This window comes from Mustela lutreola, chromosome 7, assembly GCF_030435805.1.
Source record: "Mustela lutreola isolate mMusLut2 chromosome 7, mMusLut2.pri, whole genome shotgun sequence".
Lineage (NCBI taxonomy): Eukaryota > Metazoa > Chordata > Mammalia > Carnivora > Mustelidae > Mustela > Mustela lutreola.
Window position 1 is genome coordinate 88,898,054 of NC_081296.1, and position 23,371 is coordinate 88,921,424.

At 38.7% G+C, this 23,371-nt stretch overlaps 1 protein-coding gene across 5 annotated transcripts in view; it reads left to right on the forward strand.

Moving 5' to 3' along the window:
- AKAP6 (A-kinase anchoring protein 6) overlaps positions 1–23,371 on the forward strand; it is a 464,720-nt gene that overhangs the window by 331,327 nt on the left and 110,022 nt on the right. For all 5 annotated transcript variants that reach the window (XM_059181873.1, XM_059181872.1, XM_059181875.1 and 2 more), the window contains 2 exons: positions 833–981; positions 16,940–17,060. In XM_059181873.1, the coding sequence (XP_059037856.1) occupies positions 833–981; positions 16,940–17,060 (270 nt within the window). The remainder of the gene's footprint in view (positions 1–832; positions 982–16,939; positions 17,061–23,371) is intronic.

The following is a 23,371-nucleotide window of genomic DNA, read 5'->3' on the forward strand; positions in this document are numbered from 1 at the left end:
AAGAGTTCCTTTGGTCCACAGTGCACGTGAACTCAGCATTTTCCCCTCCCTGTTACCATGGGCAAGCATTCTTGGTCTCATCTGGTGTTCTGGAGAGCCCTAAAGCCACAGGGATCATAACAGCTGCAATAAATAAAGCATCTATTCAGTACATTTCGATGCCAAATATTATTCAGCATTCTTTTGGCCTTGGCTTGATAGAAAACAGCATGGTGAACTTACTACCTCTCTTTACTACAGTAAGCCTCAAGTAACTCTGAAAGATATAACATTTCAAACCAACACAGCAAAATCACTATTCCTTCTGTTTTTAAATTAAGATGATAATACAGAGGACCCCAAAAATGTAATAAATGAAGTCTATTGTCTCTAGTGAAGATGTATTAGAATTGGTAGTAGGCTTTTTTATTCTTCTCAGGGAATATAATGAGAAACGTTCAGAATATGTGTCCATGCAAATGTATGGGTTGGAGGGAGATCTTTAAAAAATAAATGTTACATATGTGGCAATATGAGGAAGAATATTATTAAGGAATTTCACAGAATTTTTATGTAAAATCTCATCATACAGTATTATGATCTCAGGGATATTTGGTGATATTTACTGAGTCTTTTGAGAGTTCATTTATTCAGGTCGTATTTTAAGGAGGAACTTATAAGATTCAGATCTAAAATATAACTCTGTAATATGCCCAGCTGATCCCATTAAATCCAGCCCGAAAAGGAGCAGTATAATGATGTGAACAATTCCCATTCTTTGAGTTGTTACACCTCACTTGAAATGCATTCCTTCTGGATTAACACAGCAGTTCCTCTTTGTTTCTCTCTCCAGACTGAAGTTCAGCTGTGCTACCTGGAAGCACAAAGAGATGCTGTTGAGCAGATGTCCCTCAAGCTCTACAGTGAGCAGTACACCAGCAGCAGCAAGAGGAAAGAAGAGTTTGCCGATATGTCAAAAGTTCATTCAGTGGGAGGCAATGGGTAGGGAGCTATTCTTTTTTGTTGTTTGACTGTTGCTAATCTCTACTTTTTCAGTGATTCGCCACCGGTTGGTGTATGACAGGCATTTCCTCCTCAGCACACAGACCCAGGCAGGCTCAGGAGAGTAGGCACGTGTGTCCTGTTGCATTTGTGCAGGAACTGTGGATTTTAGTGGCCCCTGTCATCTAGCCCAGAACATCCTAACTTGGTGGTTCTTTTTTCAAAGCAGCCTTTTTACAAGTTTTGAATCTCTGTTTCAAAGCAAATATGGTAGGAGCGTTTGTGGGACTACACTGGGCCTATGGTGTTGGTCTTTCTTCTTCATAAATCTTTTTTCTGTGTTTTGTCCCCCTTTTTAAATTTTACCATTTATTTTAAAGTCTACCCAAGGAACTTTTAAATATCAAAAACTCACTGGAAATTTGGGAGAACAAAATTTTCCTGACAACACAGATATTTAATAATTCTTTAGATACCCTGGGTTAGCCAGTCAGCCTCACATAAAGTCAATTGGAATAACAGACTAGTGCTAGCATTGCCTAGGGTACGTGAAAGGACCAGACATCTTCAGTGACCCACCAGTTTCATTCAGCCTGAGACATATGGCTGTATTTACCTTATACTAACTCTCCATACTATTAAATAATTAGCTCATGCATTCAGATATTTCCAGTTGGCTTTAAAGTTATGCAAATATTGTGTGTGTGTACATACAGTTTTTTCTCTTTTTGTCTTTTCAGGCTCAGTTCTATTATTTTATAGGTAATTATTAAAGGATAAAACAGTACTAATTAAATTTAATTATTTCATTATTTTAATGACTTAATAATAGTATACTCATAAAAATGGAAACAGTAACCTATTTCAGTTTTATACATGAGCCAGACAGCACGGGGGAGAAACTGTTCCCCCAAGTTCCATTACATGTTAATAAACGTCATACAAACCTATGGGGTGTGACTGTAGCCAAAATATTTCCTGAAAAGCCAAGAGGAAAGAAATCTTTTCATGCATTTGTTTGCATTTGTATTTTAAGTGCTTATAGTTACAGATATTTGGGGATAAATTAAGTACCGATTATAAATTCTGTCTTGTGATATAACCCAGGTTCTAAGAATCTAGGGAGAGGAGAAGAGTCATAATTCTATTTAGGAAATGGCAATGGACTTTTCAAATTTTCAAATTTCAAATTTTCAAACCTATGTAGTTTGCTGCTCTAGCAGGGTTATTTTATAAATAGACACATTATGTATATATTTGATTTATCTTATGTGATTCAGGAGATGTTCCTAAGGACTCATAAAAAGAAAAGTATAGCAGCAAATAAGAAAGAAAAGGTTAAATCTTGGAGCATGAACAATAAGCTGTTTTGAGGCTTTTAATGTGCTTTAATTTCTCTCAATGCCTAAATAGTCTTTGGTGTGGATGCAAGCACAAACTTTAGGTCACATTCTCATGTTTTCTAAAAGCCCTGGGGACTGAGCAGGCACCACGTGCTTCTGACCTCAGATTCCAAGGACTCAACCTGAACACTTACTCTGGGCTCCACAAATCATACATTTGCCCTGGGAATTGCTTAGTTAACAACAAGCATTGTTCTGTGAAGTGGGAGTAGGTGAACTTGCCTGATATCCTTTGTTTATGCTCCTTGGGGTGCTGAAGGCTGTGCATTGTGCAGTAATTTAAGAGTGTGCTGAAGAAAAGGCAGCTATTTAATACTAAGGACAAAAACCATATACTCCTTTCTATTTTTTGTTTATATACAGAAAAGCATTGTTGGAGGAATGTATGTGGGTGAGGTTATCTGGGGTGTCCTGCCCCTAAGACTCCCTGCTCCCACAGTCAAATCCTTAATTCTGGAGCCTTAAGAACACAGCCTTGTAAAATTATCTGCTCCAATGATACATAAACTTCATTAACCATTCCTTTTGTTGCATAGAATGAGCATTGTTTCCAATAAGCAACTGTGGGAATAGTGTGGGCTTTCTAGGGTCTTCATTCCAGATACAGATGTCCAAGCCACCAAAGAGAAAATTAAGCCGGTGATACAGTTCATGTATTTTTATTTCCTCCCCATGTCTACGTGCGTACTAAGAGTATGTAGTTGAAAAAATGTATAAGCTACTCCAGGGAAGACTCAGCTGCTAGACAGAATGTGATCTTAAATTTCTACAAAGTTTACATAACCACAGTATTGCTTAGAAATGAATTTTAACCTCTCTGGCTTGATGAAAAGTTCGCTATCAAGGTGATAGAACAGAACTTATATTCAACTATGAACTGTGTGTTTAGCCATCATGAATATGTGTGGCAGAAAGATCTCCTCGAGTGTATGTGAGGCTGTGTGAGCACAAGTAACAGCGTTGTTTACCTATGGGAGACATTTGGCACTGGCTACCGCATCATGAAGTGGGAAACTGGCTTCCCGGAGGGACATGCGATGCATGAGTCACTGACGATTCTCTGTGGGAGCAGACTGGTGCTTTTCATGCCTGCCAATTTAAATGAAAGCGCTTACAGATGGTTTTGTTTCTTTCACCCAGTCAATGTTCCCTGAAGGCCTACTGTGTGAGCAGCACGATGACCTGGGCAGAGTTTATCGAGAACACTTAACCGTATATTTTGTCACGTGTACCCATACCTTCCTGGCACCTCTTTCTATCAAGAGGTTGTCTGATTTCATTTTTGAAATGAATTCCAGAGATGCTGTTTAATTTACTAAGTAGCATCCTACTTGCTCTCAGGACTTACTGTCGATCACAAACCATGTCTTTTGTTCAGTTTATAAATCATAGTACTGGACGGCAAAAAGGCTAGGTGGCTGGCGTGCCTGGGATGATTGGTGAAGTTGCAGCTGAGACCTCAGTGCTGAGTGGACAGTTCACTCTGAGGATTTCATTCAGACCTTGATAAACACTTCTTCCTCTGAATCCTCTGTTGTGCATATTCCATAGTGTATGAAATTAAATTATGGTATTTTTCTACTCTGGAGAAACTGAAGAGTCTTAAGGAGATTTCATTAAAGCCATAAGGAAGTTTGGGCAAAATGGGAGGTAAGCTTAAGTGAAAATAAAATCAATTTCATTTATTTGCCAAATATTACTGATAGGAAGTACAGAGATTAAAGGCCAAAAGGAGAATGCTCACAGTTTGGTAGGAGGGGCCAGTTTGTAAGCAATGTAGACTAAAGGGCCATTAAGTGCTAAGTTTGAGGTCTTTATTGGGTAGGGGCTGTGGCTCCTGGAAGGCAGAGCTCAATTCTGACCATGGTGGGGGACTTGGAGCAGATCAGGAAAGATAGCAGAGAGAGGGTTATGGACTTGGTCCATAATTTTTGAAAGAAGGCTTGGTCAGTGATGTTGAGCATCTTTTCATGTGTCTGTTGGCCATCTGTATGTCTTCTTTGGGAAAGTGTCTATTTAAGTGCTCTGCCCATTTTCTAAAAATTGGATTATTTGTTTTTTTGGTGTTGAGTTGTGTAAGTTCCTTATATACTTTAGATATTAACTTTTGATCAGATAGGTCATTTGCAAATACCCTCTCCTATTCAGTGGGTTGTTTTTTTGTTTTACTGATGGTTGCCTTTGCTCTGCAAAAGCTTTTTATTTTGATGTAGTCCCAGTAGTTTATTTTTGCTTTTGATTCCCTTGCCTTAGGAGATGTGTCTAGAAATATGTTGCTGTGGCTGATGTCAGAGAAATTACTGCTTGCTTGTGTTCTCTTCTAGGATTTTTATGGCTTTGGGTTTCGCATTTATTTAGGTTTTTAATCCATTTTGAATTCATTTTTGTGAATGCTGTTAGAAAGTAGTCCAGTTTTGGGGTGGTTGGGTGTTCAGTCAGTTAAGCATCTGACTCCTGATTTTGGCTTAGATCATGATCTTAGGGTTGTGAGATCAAGTCCCATGGCTCTGCACTGGGCATGGAGTCTGCTTAAGATTCTCGCTCTTCCTCTGCCTCCTGCTCCCTATCTCATCCTCTCTCTCTCGAAACAAGAGAAAGTAGTCCAGTTTTTGTTTTGTTTTTTTTGTTTGTTTGTTTTGTTTTAACATGTAGCTCTCCAGTTTTCCCAGTACCATTTTTATTGAAAAGACTGTCTTTTCTTCATTATATATTCTTGCCTATGTGTATTGTAGCATTATTTACAATAGACAAGGCACAGAAGTAACCTAAATGTCCATTGATAGATGAATGGATAAGGAAAATGTGGCATGTATACACAATGGAATATTACACAGTCATAGAAAAGGATGAGATCATACCATCTAAAGCAACATGGATAGACCTAGAGGTTATTAGCTAAGTGAAATAAATCAGACTGAGAAAGACAAATACCATAAGATTCCACTCATAAATGGAGTCTAAAAAAAATGAACAAACAAAAAGCAGAATCAGAATGATAGCTACAGAGAATAAGCTGATGGCTGACAGAGAGGAGGGGGTAGGAAGTGAGCAAAATGGTTGAAGGGGAAAGGAAGATCTAGGCCTCCAGTGATGGAATAAGTCACAGGAACATAAAGCAGAACATAGGGAATACAGTCCATCATATTGTAATAGTGATGTAATGGGACAGATGGTAGCTATACTTATGGTGAACATAGCATAACATACAAATCTGTCCAATCACTAAGTTGTACACCTGAAACTAATGTAATATAGTGTGTCAGCTCTACTCAAATAAAAAAGAAAGAAAGAAGGCTGGATCAGGGGAAGAGCTTTTCAATTTAATCTGAACAAATGTTTTTTTGAGCACCTCCAAAGACAGACCATGGTCCCTGCCTTACAGTCTAGGAAGAAAGTGTGGCAGTAAGCCAGTATTTACTTGGAAAATGAGAGATAAGGGGAAGCAGATGTTGCTAGGGGTGCTCGGAGGAAGAGGGTAGGCTCCATGTGGCCAAGCTGCATATGTTGTGCTCTCCACACTCTGCCCCGCTTCTGGTGCTTGGTGTGTACTAGATGCTTAATCAATGAATGGATTCATAAATGAGTAGCTCAAAGTGATCTGGGGCTCAGAGAGAGGGAGCAAAGGTCTGGAATAATCAGCTGCCCGCTGGTTCCATCTGACCGTAAAGCAGAATGGAAAATTGGGGGTGTGTGAAAAACAAGGCTTGTGAAGAAGGTAAAGTCCTGCTCCTGGAGTTAATTATTGAATTCATGGTTCTTGACCAGGGTAGTGTGTGCATCAGAATCAACTGAGGCACCTTTAAGCTAAGAAATGCCTGCCTACCCCACCCCACTGAAAATTCTGATTCAGTAGGCAGGCACGAGTCAAGATATAAATATGTTCTAATGCCCACTTCCAGTTGAGAACCTTTGCACTAGTGGTTTTCAAAGTGTGTTCTTTGAGCCAGCAGTATCAGTATTTCCTGGGAATTTGTTAGAAACGCCAATTCTTAGTCCCACTCCAGACCTACTAAATTGGAAAGTCTAGAGCTGGGGACCAGCAACCTTTGTTTAATGAGTCCTCCAGGTGATTCTGATGCTGCTGTTTGAAAAACACTGCTTTAGTCAGTGAAGGTTTTAGTTTAGAAATTAATTGAGAATGTGGAGATTGAATTGGAACTGAAGCCAGAAAGAATTGATGACCCATCAGATGAGGGGAATGAGGAAGAGAGAGAAAGGAGCCACTCTCATGTTCTAATTCCTAGTTCAGGGAAGAGAAAGAAAATAGGAGGATTTAGATTCAAATGAGCTTTGTGTCATTTAACATTGAATATTTGTTGAACAACTGTTAAGTGCAGGCTGTACCGGGGATGCATAGACAATGGGACGCAGTGTGTGGCAGATGGATGTAAATCAGGAAGACCTTCCAGAAGTGTCATGGAATATGCCTCATGGCCAGAAGTGACCATGAGAATGCTTCCTATGGAGTTAGCAGTGTGTACAGACTTCTAGAGCCAGTGAAGACTGCCCGGCATGTCAGTTTTGAAACAATATTCCATCAGTGGTGTGGAGAATAGATTGGCATGGACAAGAGTAGGCTTTGCTCCATTAAGATGCTATTCTAGTCATTCAAGTTAAAAATAGGGCCTGAACTAGGACCATAACAATGGAAGCTCAAAGTTTCCAATGGAAACTGAAGGAAGAAAGTTGAAGACAGGCCTTGGCCACCATGTGTGTAGGGGGCATTAAAGGAGGGGAAATTGAAGAATGGATTTCCATGATTTGGTCTTGTGCCCTTTGACAGATAGAAGGACATGTCACTCACTGAGGTGGGGAAGAAAAAGGAAGAGCAGGAGTGGAGGAAAGAATCTGAGTGTTCGAGACGTGGCTCTTTAGATGGTCTGTGGAACATCCAAGTGTAAATGCCCAGGGAGCAGGTCTAGAGCTCAGAAATGTTTGGGGCTCCTCAACCATGAACAAGAACAGTGTGGCAACTCTGAGGTAGCAGAGGCTTCGAGAGGTGGAACTTACATTATAGTAAACTACTCCTCTACCCAGATGGACATGACATTATCTTTAAGGAATGTTTGTTTGAAAAAAGTATGGGTAATCCGAACATTTTGATTTCAGTTGGAATCTTTCCTGCTATATTAAACAAGTCTTCCAAAGTAAAAGGTCCATCACTGAGGATTCCAGGTGGTATCTTGATTGGCAGGAATTAGGGCCATAGTCACCTGTTATTTTCTTTCTCAAAGTTATAGGTAAAAGCTTGTGATCCTAGATTTAGAGTGAATTAGGACTCCTCAGATAGCTTCCAGTGACATAAATGATATTTACCTTTATAGATACTCATTAATTCTCTCTAGTCTAATTTTTTTTTTAAAGGAGGAGAGAGTATCTCCTAGATTAAAAATTAAAGACTGGAGTTCTGGTTGGCATTTCACTACTTTTTAGCTGTGTAATTTGATTGGGACACTTAACTTCCTCAGAAGGCAATATCTCTGTCTGTAAAATGGGAATAGTTATCCCAGCCTACTTCGTATTCTTAAAATTTTTATTAATTTTTTTATTACCAGTGTATAGTTGACATACAATGCTATATTGGTTTCAGGTGCATAACGTAGTGATTCAGCAATTCCATACATTGAGCAGTGCTCACCATAAGTGTAGTTACTGTCACCATACAATGTTATTACAATATGGTTGACCATATTCCATATGCTCTACTTTTCATCTCTGTGTCTTACTAATTTTATAACTGAAGTTTGTGCTTAAGCCCCTTCACCTATTACCCCCTACTCCATATACTTTTGTCACACAGAAGTATAATAATTGAAAAGAAAATACCTAAAATACCTGTAATGTAATAGATATATAAAAGTTAGTTAATGAAATATACTTTGAGAAACTACTATGTTGCAGGGAGTGGTATGAGATGCTAGGAATAGAAAAGATACAAAAAACTTAAATCTCTGTAGTCCTGTCTCGTGAGGGAGAAAGACAAAGACACTGAGATACATCCTTATGAAGCAGTAAAATTCAAGGTAGAGTGTACTACGGGGGTACCTAGGAGGTCTGCCTAATCAGGGAGTTTTTTTTTTAAATAAAGATTTTATTTATTTATTTGACAGAGAGAAAGAGGTCACAAGTAGGCGGAGAAGCAGGCAGAGGGAGGGAGAAGCAGGCTCCCCACTAAACAGAGAGCCCGCTTTGGGGCTCAGTCCCAGGACCCTGAGATCATGACCTGAGCTGAAGGCAGAGACTTAACCCACTGAGCCACCAGGTGCCTTGACCCTGGAGGTTTATGATGGGAGGGAATATCTGAGCTCTCATAAAGGTGCACAGATTAGCTATTAGAAAAAGGTTGGGTAGAAGGACGGTGAGGATTTCAGCTACAAGACTAACTTTGTAGGGAGGGTATGTATGTGTGAGACTATGTGTGTATTGAGGGCTTACTATAAATAACCATTTGATGTTGTTGAAGCAGAGGGACATGGAACTCTTTTTTGACTCTGCTTCCTGGGATCAGGAGGGAATACTAAGTAAGTTCTTAGGGACTTCTACTCCAGTGATAAAGTTCTAGAAGATACCTCAGTCTCATTGGTCATATGTCAGGCTTCCTCTGGCGATAGGGAAACTCGGGCAATGTCTGCAGATGGAGACATAGTCAAGGCCTATGCCCTGTATCTGAAAATGTACAAGTAATCCCCTCCTCACAACACAAGGTTTTGGTGTAAATTTTACTCCCCAATCCAAACAGGATATACAGGTAATTCCCAAGCACAACAGGCTGAACTAAATGGACTTTATATGGACAAAAGGTTAAGTTTGGCAGAAAGGATGAGGCCATTCTCCTTCAGAAAAGGAAGCATCTCTGTATTTCTATGAAAAAACATGCATAGATATCTATAAAGCATCACCAAAGGGAAATAATTTTGACAAATGAAAACAAATACATCACTATTTAAACTATTGTTTGATTAAAGATCAAATTTGATTCTCTAAATTAATTAAGCAGTAAGATACACTGAATGATTTTAACCACCTGAGAAGGGATATAATCACCCTGGATTTTACTGCTGCAGAGTGATCGTCCTCACTTTGTGTTGAAACCGTGTCAGTAATACGGTTTCTGCAGGTAGACGAACATAGATGCCTACTCATACTCTTTTCCTCACACAGAATGACCATTTTGAATTTGTGCTCAGTGGGTGTTTTGGGAACATTGCTACATAAAATGTCTTCTTTTTGGTACACACCAGCCATAAAATGGAGTACTATCTCTTATTTGTGCTAACGTTGGTAATGCACTCACAGACCAATCACTAGGCAACCCAAAGAAACTTTACTTACACCACAAATTTCTACTTTCTTCCTCTGACTCTTGTCCTGTCTCAATCTAATGAATAGCTGATCGGTGTGCATTCCGTGGTTTGTTTTTTTGTTTTTGCTCCATCTTTTGTACTCTGATGTTATTAAATACTCAGATCACAATACATCATACACTCAAAAAGAGCAAGAGCTGTGTGGTTACCTTCTGGGTGACTGATATTCTGGGTATTATGCAATTATTAGACTAGGTCTTTCTGGGCTAAAAAAAAAAATCTCACTGGTAGAAATGTACTCATCGGAGTCATGATATTATACCCTTTTAATGTGCAAATACATTTAACTAATTTTAGACCTGGACAGTCTTCCACTTCAGTGATCTAATGCCATCCGTGCCAGGATCCAGCAAAGGGCAAACCAGAGAGGCAGAAGCGTACTTTCTGGGAAACTATTACTTCCATGTTAAAAATAAGTCAACTAAGAAAGATACATATTTGTATCTCCCTTCCGTGTTAATTTTTGTAGTGCTTTGGAGAGTTGATGAGGCCCACTAAAGAGGCAGAGAGATGCTAGCAGGGACAATTAGAGGGTACCAAAGACAGAGTTAATCTACCTCGTTGTAATGGGCAGAGCTTAACTCTTCTCATTAAAATTTATTCCTTTATTCATTCCCCCCATCTTCTTCACAAAGGATTTGAGTCAACTTACAAAAATATTTACAATAAAATAAGATAAATATTTGACTGAAATAAGTTAAGCAAAAGTAAAATGTGTGTCAGAAAACAAATGAATGCATATTCTCTGCATGTTCTCAAGAGGTGTTGTAATTTGGCTCTCAATTTTCCATACTAAAGAAAAGAAAAAAAAGTCTCCTCCATCATAAACTTCATGGTGTCCTAAGATTCAAATTAATATATATCGAGGGAAGCACAGTTTCTTATGCCACTGAGACCTGAGGAGTTTCTCTGGTAGTTCTTTAAGAAGACAGGCTTCTGTGATACTACATCCGTACAAGAGAAATGAAATTCCCAGGGCAATTTGTAAATGTAGGTTGAAGAAATGATGTCAAAGCATAATTCAGTAAAAGCAGGTCCACAAGTAAGTAAAAACCCTGTGGTCTGAGCATAACACTCTCTGGGCAGGTCAGGCTCGGTGATGGAGATCATTCTAAGTGGGCTCTCCATGTTAATTCTGCTGCCAGCCTATTGTTAGAGATTAAGTGGCAGAGAGTAATTTCCAGATTATTTACTTCTTCCACGAACCCTAGGAGTAAATACTCTTTATTGCCTACTAAATCTTTGAGAACCAGTGAGGCCTAGTGTGGGGTAGTCCTTTGACAAAAGGGTAAGCTGCCCAGTTCACCCCGCTGTGCCAACAGCATGTGTAGATCGAGTCCCCTCTAACACACAGAGGATAACATGGGAAGATTTACTCTTTTCTTCTCTTTAAATGACATCATCTCTTGCTTTGTAGTGTCCCTCCATTTGTGTCTGAATCACTACCAATTCTAAATTCTTCAGAATGTTTCTAGCTCTTTGGCTAGAACTTAGTCCAGTGTATTTATCTGGGAATTTAGATAAAGGTCTGACTTCCCTGACAGCCTCACAGAAGCCTCCAAATACATCCAGAAGTCTACAGTGATATTTCTAATTGATAGTTTCTAAGCTCGGAGGTTAGAATTTTGTTCTGCCCCATGGCTTTTGTCACAGTAACCACTGTTTATGGACAGGCCACCCATGAGTCCATGAGAAAGTGGGGCCAGTCATTAACAAATTTGTAGGGTTGATTTTCTTTTTCTCAGGCATTTTCACATGTATGTGGGCATATATGAGAGTTGAGAAAATTACTGCGGGAAAGAACTCCATATTCCTTTTTATTTATTAATGGCAAAGGCAGGCTGCTTTTCTCTTGAGGAAGTCGCTCATGAATTTTCATTCAAAATAGTAAATTAGTGTCCACACTTTAATATGTTTAGAGTGGAAAGGGATTCTACATGCAACTGTGCATATCAGATTCCATGTCTAGAAAGCTGAATTTTATTCTTTAATGATATTATGAGTGGGCCAGGTGCCCCTGTTCCATCTCCCTTCTGTGCTTACATGCCAAATGGAGTAAAGGGTGACGGGAAATTTGGATCTATGATTAGTATTTTACTTCAGTAAAATTCTTAAACCATATTTGTACAAGATTTTGTTACCACTACCTTTAGTGTCTTTTTTGAAAAACAGTGGCAAACTTCCTTGAGCAAATAATGTTAACAGTGAACAGTTAGTGAATATTTGGGGAAAGAATCAATATGCTAAAGAAGCTAGGAAAATTGGATCATTTAATCGGAGTCCCACTATAGAGAAGCTGGTATTTCAGGAATCAGTCCTGTGTTTTTGGATGTGTTTGTGTGAAATGAACCATTAAGCATATGAAAGATGGAGTCTTAAATTTAGCTCCCAAATATATATGACTCAGACTTAGTAGAAAAACTGCCAGGACTTTTTAGTGTTATCTTTTCTTCAACCAATAATTGCTCTATTTTGATGATTTCTTCATTTGGTTGTCTGTTTTAATCAAAATTCCTCAGTGGGCCAAGCTGAAACCTCATATATTCACACACACCTTCCATTGATTTCACTTGGGTGAAACTTTATCTTTTAAGCAAAGTTTAAGTTGAAATGTTGAGTTAATGATGCTCACTTTAAATACCAAAGGCTGAATGCATTTATGTATTCAAACACTTAGCTAGTCAAACATAACTCCCATCAGGGTTTAGAGGAAGGATTATTTCTTAAACTATGCTAGCCTTACAAATAATGTATTGCTACCCAATCTGCAGAAAAATGATACTGAATAAGCTTGTTAGTATTTTATTTCTGTGGTGAAAAGCCCTGGAATCTTTTTGTAACCTTGAAAAAGCAGAGTAAAATGGCAGACAGGATTTTGGGAATTTTTTTTGTCGATTACCCAGACTAGTTAACCCAAACTTAGAAATAAACATTAAAGAAAAATTTGCACATATATTACTCCATAGTCTTGTCTCCATGTCTGTTAAATTCTCTGTGAGTTAAGCATGTTCATAATTCTGCACGTATCTAATGAAAACGGACTTTGAGTTAGAAGGCTATTTCTCCTCATCACATGCATAAGCTTTCAACCTCCTAAAATGGGAATATTATACCTACAACAGTGTCCAACTCTTTTATTGTGAACCCATTTCAGATGGAGTATATGGCAATTTAAAGGAGAAGTATCCAAAAGAATACCATTTTGGTGATGTGTTTGCTTTATAACACTTTCCTAGAGTATTTATGAGTTTGCTTTGTAACATTTTCATAAAGAATATAACAGATCCATAGGCTACTGAGAAGTTATGCTTTGAGATCTTTTAACAGCGAATAGATTACATATTTGAGTGGAGGAATTAACACAAACCGAAACACGACAGAAAATTTTATGAGGAAAATCCCTCCAAAAGAGTAGTTCCCGTGTTTATATCCCTTATAAGATTGTGAGCCACCTGCCACAATTTCAGTTGCCTCTCTCTCTTCTAAAAAGAGAGACTAGGACCTTGTCACCGTGAATTCAAGAAAAGAACCTCGTTCTGAATTCAATCGATAGAATCAGCATATTCCTCAAAGGGATATAAAACTGTTAACTAGTTCTAGCTACCCTTGATAAATTCACTCATCTATGATCCTCTCTGTTTTCTTGTATAGTACCTGGCACTTTGCCTGGAAGACACCGTCTTGCACAAAATTACTTGAAAAACACTTCACACACCTTTGCAGGTAACATAAACATAAGAAAGTAAGCTACTTTCTTACCTAAGAATTTTCCTGAAATAGTGAACACACTTAATTGCATTCATTTCAGAAGCTTTTGAAGAATCAAGAAAGAAATTCTAGTAATTTGTTTGTGATTGGCTACGAAGTTACATATTTGATTTCACTAAATTTGTAAAGTTCCGAGGTCTTTTCTAAGCTGGGAATTAACACACGGCCAAGAATCTGAAATTAGGCACAAATGCTTAAAATAAATGTTTTTGTCTTCAGTATTAGGACCTTACAAGAATTGTTGTTTGGAAAACACTACTGTCGATTCTATACTAATGAAGCAAAATATGAAACCAAAGCATTTACTGTAGCTAACAAACTCAAGCCTACATATTCTCAGCTAAAATGAAAATAGACTAGACTGCAGAAAGGGGGAGTATCTGTGTTAGGTTCATTTGCCTCTTGTGGGTCTTCTGTGTAGACTCCCTGAGAAGAAAGTTGAGGTACATTTAACTAGAAGAAATGGGTTTTTGTTCTAAGCCCCTTGCTAAAGGGAATCATAAAGCTCCATAGATAGAAAGGTATGGTTAAGAGCCAGTGAAAAGATGTCATCGTTCTGAGTATTTTACCATGTAATGTATGTTTGGTTTATTTCAGTCTCCTTAATTTTCAGTGTAGAAAAGGGGAAGATGTAGGAGGAATGGAGGGGGGAGAGCTCACCTCAATTGAGAAGCTACTGCACATAATCTGTAAGTAAGAAATGCACCATTATCATGGACTTGAAGGCAAAACCTCACCTTCAGAAGGAGGGACCAAGCCTGTCTGTGGCACGGGTTGTGCTGGTAGTGGCATCGGGGGAGGAGACCCTATTGTCTCTGCCACATGCTGCTCTTCTGAAGCCACTCTTGCCCAACTAAAGGTTTGTGGCTTCAGTAGCTACCTTCACTCATCATCGTTCACCAGGTGCTATGCTGAGCACTAGAAATGGAAGATAAATTCATTTCTTACCCTTGAATTGTTTGGTCCTAATCAAAATTTCTTTTCTGCATGCACATATGAAAGAGAAAACAGGCCCCTTTATTCTCCTTGCTGACTGATAGTTTTTATGAGACATTCTAAGCACATAATTTCTTGGTAAATAAGGGGAAAGCTTGCTTCAAGATCAGAGGCCCAGTTCTTTAACACAATGCTTATAGCATCCCCTAATAAATTAACATCATCACTGGGGAGCTATCTCTTGGGGTAAATGCTGTTTTTCAGATTTATTTCTCTCCCTTCTTTTTTCTAAGATGGCATCTGGGTTTATGTGACCTTGTGATTCTGAGGTGTGATGAGTTTCCCTGGGCTCACCAAGGCTCTTGGGTAGGGGCTGTCTGGTTTTGTTTGAATGGATTTTGCCCTAGGTATTCCAAAGTTGATCCCCACAGAGCCCATGGCTGTGTTGTTATCTCTTGCTTGGTCAGGAGGTATTTCTGCTGACTAAGCCTCATCTCAACCCCCACTCACCCTGCCAACTCTGTGAGGTCTGGCTTCAGAGGCCCCCCTGCCTCTCCTTGGGGTCAGTGTGCCTTTGTTGCCCTGCCAGCACCTCTGTCAGATTCACTGGGTGAACTCCTAGAAACCTCTTGGGTGGGGAGGGTCAGGTGGGGAGTGAGAGAACAGTGTCCTCATCCAGAAGATAAAAGAACAGGTAGCAAAGGGAGTCCTGACCAAAGTTCTCTCTGATTGTAGTGTTCCCACTCCAGGTGATGGTGAAGTCTCTTCCCAGACTTCCAAGCAGTAAAAGGAGCTGACATCCTGGTGCTTTTGACTTTCCTTTCAACCTGTCTCACATACCTCCTCTCCAGGTCTTAGTCCAAGATAGGGAAGGATCCACATTTTAGCAGGAGCCATCAGCATTCAGTTAAACGTCAGTTCTACGTGTCAGCCAGCGAGCATCCCTGCCCCTGGATGCTTATGGTCTTCATCAGTAATCTTTGTAATTACGGTAAGATAATTAAAATAAAACAAGCTGTTCTAGATCTAGTCTCCTCGGTCACCAGACACACCTTCCGTTTTCTTTGACAGATCGATTAAGATTAAATTAAATTATGAAAAGTGAATGTTCATTTTTGTGGAAAGTAGCCATTTAATGTATAGAGACAGGAACAAGGTAGTAATAAGATACTCACTTGATAAATCCAGATTCATACTTGAGCCCGCTGCTTTGCTGGTTCTGATAGGGTTTTGCTCTGTTACAGTTTGGCAAGGATGTGGTTTCTTTTAGGGAGATGATTTTGGGGGGAAGGACAAAGTCATAGTTTTTCATCCTGCACTTTCATTTTCTGATCACAGTGTTTTAGAAGAATCTGGGCTTTACTTATTCACCAGGCTTTCAATAGAAAATCACATTAATCCTTTTAAGCTCCTTATTCTAATGATTTATTTTGTTGAAAACCATAGTGATCCTCCTTTGAATTTTAATGATTGCTGGCTATTCAAAGATTCATTGTTTTGACTTCCTGTCCTTACCTTTGTTTCCTACACGTCTGTGGGGAACACCTGTCTAATACTGGATCTGCCCCTGGTTCTCACCGGCTTACCAGAGTCACTCAAGCCTATCTCTGAGTGTTAAGCTGAAATGCTGGCTACTCATCCATGACAATAAATGTAGGATATATGTTTGCAGAGATAGGCAGATAGACAGCAGAGGGACAAATAAATGATTGAGTCGTTTCCTGGGGAAAATGATATTTCAGATCGGATAATAAATTGTGATCGTTGTAGAGAAATTAGTTGAATTAGTATTCTTTTTTTTTTTTAAGATTTTATTTATTTATTTGACAGACAGAGATCACAAGTAGGCAGAGAAACAGGCACAGAGAGAGAGAGGAGGAAGCAGGCTCCCTTTTGGGCAGAGAGCCTGATGTGGGGCTCAATCCCAGGACCCTGAGATCATGACCAGAGCCAAAGGCAGAGGCTTTAGCCCACTGAGCCACCCAGGCGCCCCTTGAATTAGTATTCTTAATCATAAATGTATTTCGGATGCGACATCTATGAAAATCTAGTGGGCAAGAAAGAGGTTTGAATTTTGAGGGTGCTATTCTGACCCAAAATTCTGGACCCTGTTCCCTTCACAAGGCCCCGACCCTTCATTTCTCAGTCTGTTAAATATGGCAGCACTCTCTTCCAAGGACATAATAGTAGTCATTTTGTTCAAGTGCTGTAAATCCTCAAAAAGGGTTAGCGAATGGAAATAGTCTTGATACATCTCAGGTATGAGCCCTGGAATAACATGTTATGTTTTCAAAATCTAAGAAATGCTATGTCAGAGGCTTGAGTTTCTATTTTGCCCACCGCATAACCACACCGAGAATTTTTCCCTTCTCTTTTCACAGGTATCACCTAGATACATCATGGGTTTTCAAGAATATATTATTCTAATATGAGATTTTAACAACTACACTGTATTTATGCATAATACATTTTGTGCCTTATCTTCAGGCTTCTGGACTTTGATTCGGAATATCAGGAGCTCTGGGATTGGCTGATTGACATGGAGTCCCTCGTGATGGACAGCCACGACCTGATGATGTCAGAGGAGCAGCAGCAGCATCTTTACAAGGTTAGAGCTACCCTTCTTGCCTTTACCTTGCTGTGGAAGATCTGATTAGCCTGACAAGTCTCTCTCTCTCTCAGGATATCTTTGCGTTCATTGTATGTATCATGGTGTCTATTAGAATTCCCTTCCCTGTCCCCAAACTCATTTCCATCCCTTGTGTGCTGACAGGCTGCACCGACATCATAATTGCAAGAAAGTTCCCTTTATCACATTCTATTTGGTGTAATTCTATAGAAGGACAAAGATTTATCTCCAAGATGAATAGCAATAAATGAAACCGCATTAATAAATAGACTGAAACAAAATGAAGGATAAATGGACTGGTAACATTTAACAAAATGTGTTTTCATTGGAGCACTCAGGTGGATTCTATCCACCCCTCAGATCTTTCCAGAGAAAAAAAGAAATTTGCCTCCAGTTTGACTTGCTACTTCCAGGGTACAGGGATCATTCAATTTAATGTTTATTAGTGATACACAGAGCAGACGTTGTCATATCAACTCAATACATTTGTGTGTGATTTAAAAAAACTGGCTTGGAACTTATATATTGATCACAGGCAATCCATCTAATAACTATCTATATTGTTCTTCCGTGTCTGCTAATTCACCCTTAGCTTAATATGTTTTACCAATTCTACTTAAATAGCCTTAGAAGTTCTTACAAAACAGCTATGTGATTTTGACTGAAAAAATGGTTGCAAGATTCACAGCGTCTGCAAAAGCTGTCGGGGAGGGTAGAGGGACTTTCCACTGAAATATCAGATTGCAGTAAATCTTCCTCATTTAGGCAATTTTTATTGGAGTAATTCTGACAGTTGTCATCCTTGAATTGCTTTGAGCATATGGCATATTTCAAAGAGCAGATTGTGAATCATAAAAAATAAAATTAATAACTAACCACAGAATCAGCAACAGTATAATGACAAGAAACAACTACCCTCTAGCTTTTAAAAGTTTCTTGTAGAATAAGAAGTACATTCAAGGTCAAATAAAAGTTGTCTCCTTTCTTCCTCATTTTTTATCATTTTAAGTTACCTTTCCTAAATATGTTATTTTAACTTTTACCTTCTCTAAAGAGAGAACTTTATTTATACTTTTCAAGGGTCGGTTGACTTTAATTAGTGTCCCCTGAGAATCATCTTGGTTAAGAGAAGATATAATCTCCCCAAGGAGTCAGCAAATGGTGATATTTTATTCCTGAAAGAATTCTACCAACATTAATCGAGTTTGTTGACTACTAGCTATTTCCTGTATGGCTAGTCATCCACATTAACAACAAAACTACCCAGTATATCTTCTAGCCTAACATGTCTGGAATAACAGTCTTCAGCTAGTGTAAACAAAGCAAGGTGAGTTCACATTTCATGTCAGGATCAAGAATTATGTATGAAAAATGCCCATTAATCTTATCAATTTATTGATAGAAAATATTAGTTTCATTCCTAATAAGCATTAAAAATTGAACAAAACAGGAAAAAATAATACAAAAGTTAACTAACCATAAGCCATTATCTCAGATGTTATTGCACTCATGATGCCAAATAAGATTTCTTTTCTTCTTGATGCATTTTGCATTTTGCACATAAACCACAATTTTTTTTTCAGTAGTAGTGCTATTCTTTGTTAAAATCACATCCATATAATTTACATCACAATTAATAGGAAATCAGTCTTTTTTTTTTTGTGGTTTCCTTATAAGTGCTCTGCCTAAGAATTCCCATTCTGGTATATTGAAGGCCATTATTCCACCCACTCATACTCTTGGATTACAGCATTTCCCCAAACATTTTCCATACTGGGGTTCTTTATTTGTGACTCACGTCCTGTCATCATCTTTCTGCTCTGAGGTGTTAATGCAGCTAAGTTCATGAGACTGGCCCAAACTTTGCATTTGGCTTATAAGCAAATTTAAAGATTACCTATACACCAAGGGCAAATGCTACAGATCTGTAGAGTCTTCCTTTACACAAGCCCCCACATTATTCCAGAGGTTTAGGAACCTCCAGAGCAATCTGAGGATATTGAGTAAGGAGTCGTTGAGAACTCAGGGTGGATCCCAAATTAGAAAAAATGATGGAGGAAAATTAATTTCAGGTCTTCATCTAGAATCCTCAGGGATTTTCAGGTTAGGTCAACATTTTCCATGTCCCATTCCTCTGTTCCAATGTGCCTTTTCAGAAATCAACTGAACTGATGACCTGGGGGAGGAGGGTTTTGAGCCTATGAATCACAGAGACCCCAGAGTAATAGCACTTCTCAGTTGGTGCCCAGGCCTTCCTCTGCTTTCAGTTACATTTGAGACTTTAATCTTTAAATTTGTTGTCCTTGGAAGATATCAATGCTCTACCAGCATTTTTCATCAAGGGCACCACTGACATTTGGGACAAAACCATTTTTTTTTTCTGGTCAGTGGGACTCCCCCTTCCCCTGTGGGGCATTTATTATTCACATTCCCTAGTCTTCAAGACCATTCAACAGGATGCCCAACCCATGTCATGGCACTCCAGTCCAGCTCAACCCATGTACATCTTCTTCCTTTCTTAAAATGCTTCTATAACACTAAGAAACATGCCTTGCTCTTAGATTGTATACATTGTTAAGCAAAACACCTTACATAGCTGATACTGAATTAACGGTCATTGAGTTCAAAGTTCAAGTGCTCACTTTGTTCGGCAGCACATATACCAAAAAATTAAGGGTGAGAATGAAGTTCATGTTTGCTGATATTATCATAAAGAATGAAGGTGAAACCTTTCAGAGAGACCTTCACCTGAGTGATGGTAAAATCCCAGGGGCCATAGACCAAGTATGATTCTTGTTATGGTAGAATTCAAAACCTTTTCTCTCCTCTCCTTGGGGGGCTCTCTGTATTTCATCACTCAGCTCCTTTCCTGGAGTAGATAGTCATGCCCAGATCCTGACTCGTGACATGTACTACACAGACTTAGGTTGATTCCCCAAAGTCCACATTTGGAAATGTTGGTTTAGAGAAAGCCTACTAAGATGGTAGTCAACAAGAGTGAAGAGTTTTTTAGCCTTTTCCACATAAGGCACTACTTACCTGACTTTCCCTATTTATTTTATACTCTAGTCTCTGCCAGAAAATCGTCTGTCCTTAACCCCTAGATATGTAACTCCAGATAAATACCTTCGATTATTCATTCAGCAGAGCTCCTGGGCTGGGCACCTATTGTGATATGTCGGTTACCCCAAGCCAGCAAAATGCCACAGGGACTTCTTAGAGGAAAAGAGTTAGATTTAACGGGCAAAGAATACATTGACACCACCTGACATAATTTAGAATTTTAGCATTACGAAGGACAACAAAGTAGAATTTTCTGTTTAAACCATTTCTTGTTATTTTCTGTTTATTAGAAATTTAAGACCATTTTCTTTCTAATTAACTTTCAACAGCAGGGTCTTAAGAGCAACTTGATTCTTATTTAAAAATGACCACTCCCTCAAAAATATTTTCTTCCTTGTTTTGAGACAGCGAGCCATCCTGCCAGTGTCTTTCCTTCTCCCGTCTTTGTCTGGCCCAGTTGCCCAACCTCTGAGCAGGGACCTTCTATAGCTCTTTTCTAATAAACACTGGCAGTATTGTCAGCCTAGAAAACACAAAAGTAGTTCTTTCTTATTTTTTCTTCCTCAGTCTGAGACTCACCTCCAAGAAGAATTTGCTCCCACTCTCTCACTTTCTTTTTCTTCATTCCTCCTACCTTCCTAAGTAGGACAATTTAATTTGTCAAAAGTAACCACCGTGATTTTGAAAGTTCAGCTCCTATTTGGACTGGAGTTACGAAGCCGGAATTCATAATCACGGGAAGCTGTCACTCTGCCGGTCTGCATGTGCATTAACTATTAATGGAGAAATATTTAAAACCCACTTGCAAAGGAAAAGCTCCATTTTTTTCATTTCTACAGATCAAAGGTGGCATTATTCTTGGGCTCAGGGAAGCTCAAGACATCTCCTCCCCATCCTGTGAATTTTATAGACTAAGTGACCTCGAAGCATCATCAAGATTGGAGAGGCTGGAGCTCAGGCTGCTGCTTGTTGCTGTCCTGCCCTCGGTGGCAGACACAGCTGACTTGGGAGTGCTGTGAGGCTGTGCCCGGTCAGGGGCTCCTTCCCTTGCCACAGAGCACTGCCCATTCTCTGCCACCTACGAAGCCCAGATAACAGAGCCCTTAGTGAGCCTGGATTAGTATGGGCTTCCAGAGTCCAAGGGTTAATTTCAAGGGCCACATTCAAAAGTTGCATTCTGGCAATTATTGTTATACTTGAACAAGAGCTGTTTTCAGAGAGTAGGAAGCTCACGAAAGCACCGCATTTATAGATTTGTTCCTTGAGAGGATGGCTTAGCTGCTCCTCATCAACAAGGTATTAGCTTATATGATTTCTAAGGGACTAAAATAATGCTTACAGCTGAAAGATTATGTAACATTAGTACCCATTTTAACTAAGGTCTTTATACTTTCAAGGAATTCACACAGGAGATTTTATATTTCATCTTGAGGGCTAGTTACTCTCATATAGTTCTGTTTTTATGGGAAAAATGCAAGTGTCCTCTATATTTCTGTTGGTATAAGTATTAAACAAATATGTCCGCTGTGCAAATGGAAAAAGACTGCCCATTTTGCATAATCCAGTGCTCACTAAGCAGACTGATTAGATTTTTTAACTCTGCTCTGGATTTGAGGTTGCTTATAAGAATTCACAGGAAACCCTTAAAAATATTTTTAACACATAAATATAAATCAGAACTGGGGAAAATAAACATAGACTAATCTCTTTCAGTGAGAAGAGTTAATATATAGGCATATAGACTGTATGGTCCTATGCACTTACTAAAGATACTAAAATTTCACATTGGGTTTCCTGGTAGTAAAAGCAAAGAGGGAAATGTGCTTAATTGCAAAATTTACATTTTCCCTGAGGGGGAAAAAAATTACACTTCCTTTGAAGAAATTAAGTTTATTTTGATACTTAGATATGAAAACACTTTCTGTCAGGAATTTTTTTTTTAATGTAAGGGATTAGAATGGCATGGTAGTGAAATGTTTAACTACTAATATTTCTTATAAGTAAGTTTCTAAACATAATACTTTTACTTTTTTTAAAGATTTTATTTATTTATTTGACAGAAATCACAAGTAGGCAGAGAGGCAGGGAGAAGGGGGGGTGGGGAGCAGACTCCCTGCTGAGCAGAGAGCCAGATGCGGGGCTTGATCCCAGGACTCTGGGATCATGACCTGAGCAGAAGGCAGAGGCTTAACCCACTGAGCCACCCAGGCACCCCTAAACATAATACTTTTAACAAGTAAATTGTTTTTCTCTAACTCTGTTGCCAGATAACATTTACAGACTTTGAACACAGCTCTCAACCACAGGTGGTTCCTTTCAATGATAGTTTGGCCAGGTGAGATTAATAAAAGAAGACATCAATATTACATACTTGAAAAGAAGAAGGTAGGGGCTCCTGGGTGGCTCAGTGGGTTAAGCCTCTGCCTTCGGCTCAGGTCATGATCTCAGCGTCCTGGGATGGAGCCCCACATCAGGCTCTCTGTTCAGTGGGCAGCCTGCTTCTCCCTCTCTCTCTGCCTGCCTCTCTGCTTACTTGTGATTTCTCTCTCTGTCAAATAAATAAATAAATCCTTAAAATAAAAAAAAAAAAAAAAAGAAAAGAAGAGGGTACTAGGAAAGTGAGGGAGAACTATAACCTTGAAGAGAGAGAAAAACAGTTGAAATTACTTATATACAACTAACCAAACAAAAATGAGTAATCTAAAACAAAACAAAAAGAGTAAACTAAGATCATGGGTGAATGAACAAATAAGAAAATTCTAAAAAAAAAAAAAAAATTCAAACAAATAAAAAGAGAACTAAACACTGAAAGAAGAATTGTTTTAGGGGAAAAAAAGATAAGAGAAAGAGATACATTTTAAAGGAGAAAATTGTCACTTTTAGAGAATTCGGGTGTGTATTAAAAGATAAGCATTACAACTTTTTAAAAGAAATGAGTATGGAGTAGGATTAGAAATTCTGGGGAATATAAAGCACAGTGTAAAAAGAAAAATGGGGCATGATTGACTTTATTTTATAACAATTGATGCCAAAATGATGTTGTCATGGCTATGAACCATCACAGAAAACAGATTAATCCTGCTACCCCTGTATTCTATAAATTCACAAATATCAACCCTCTGCAACAGTTCACTTTTGTTTTGTTCTGTACCAGATTGATCAAAATAATTTCAACTATAGTCCAATACCTTTATGACTGAACCTAAGCGCCTAAAAATGTAATACTA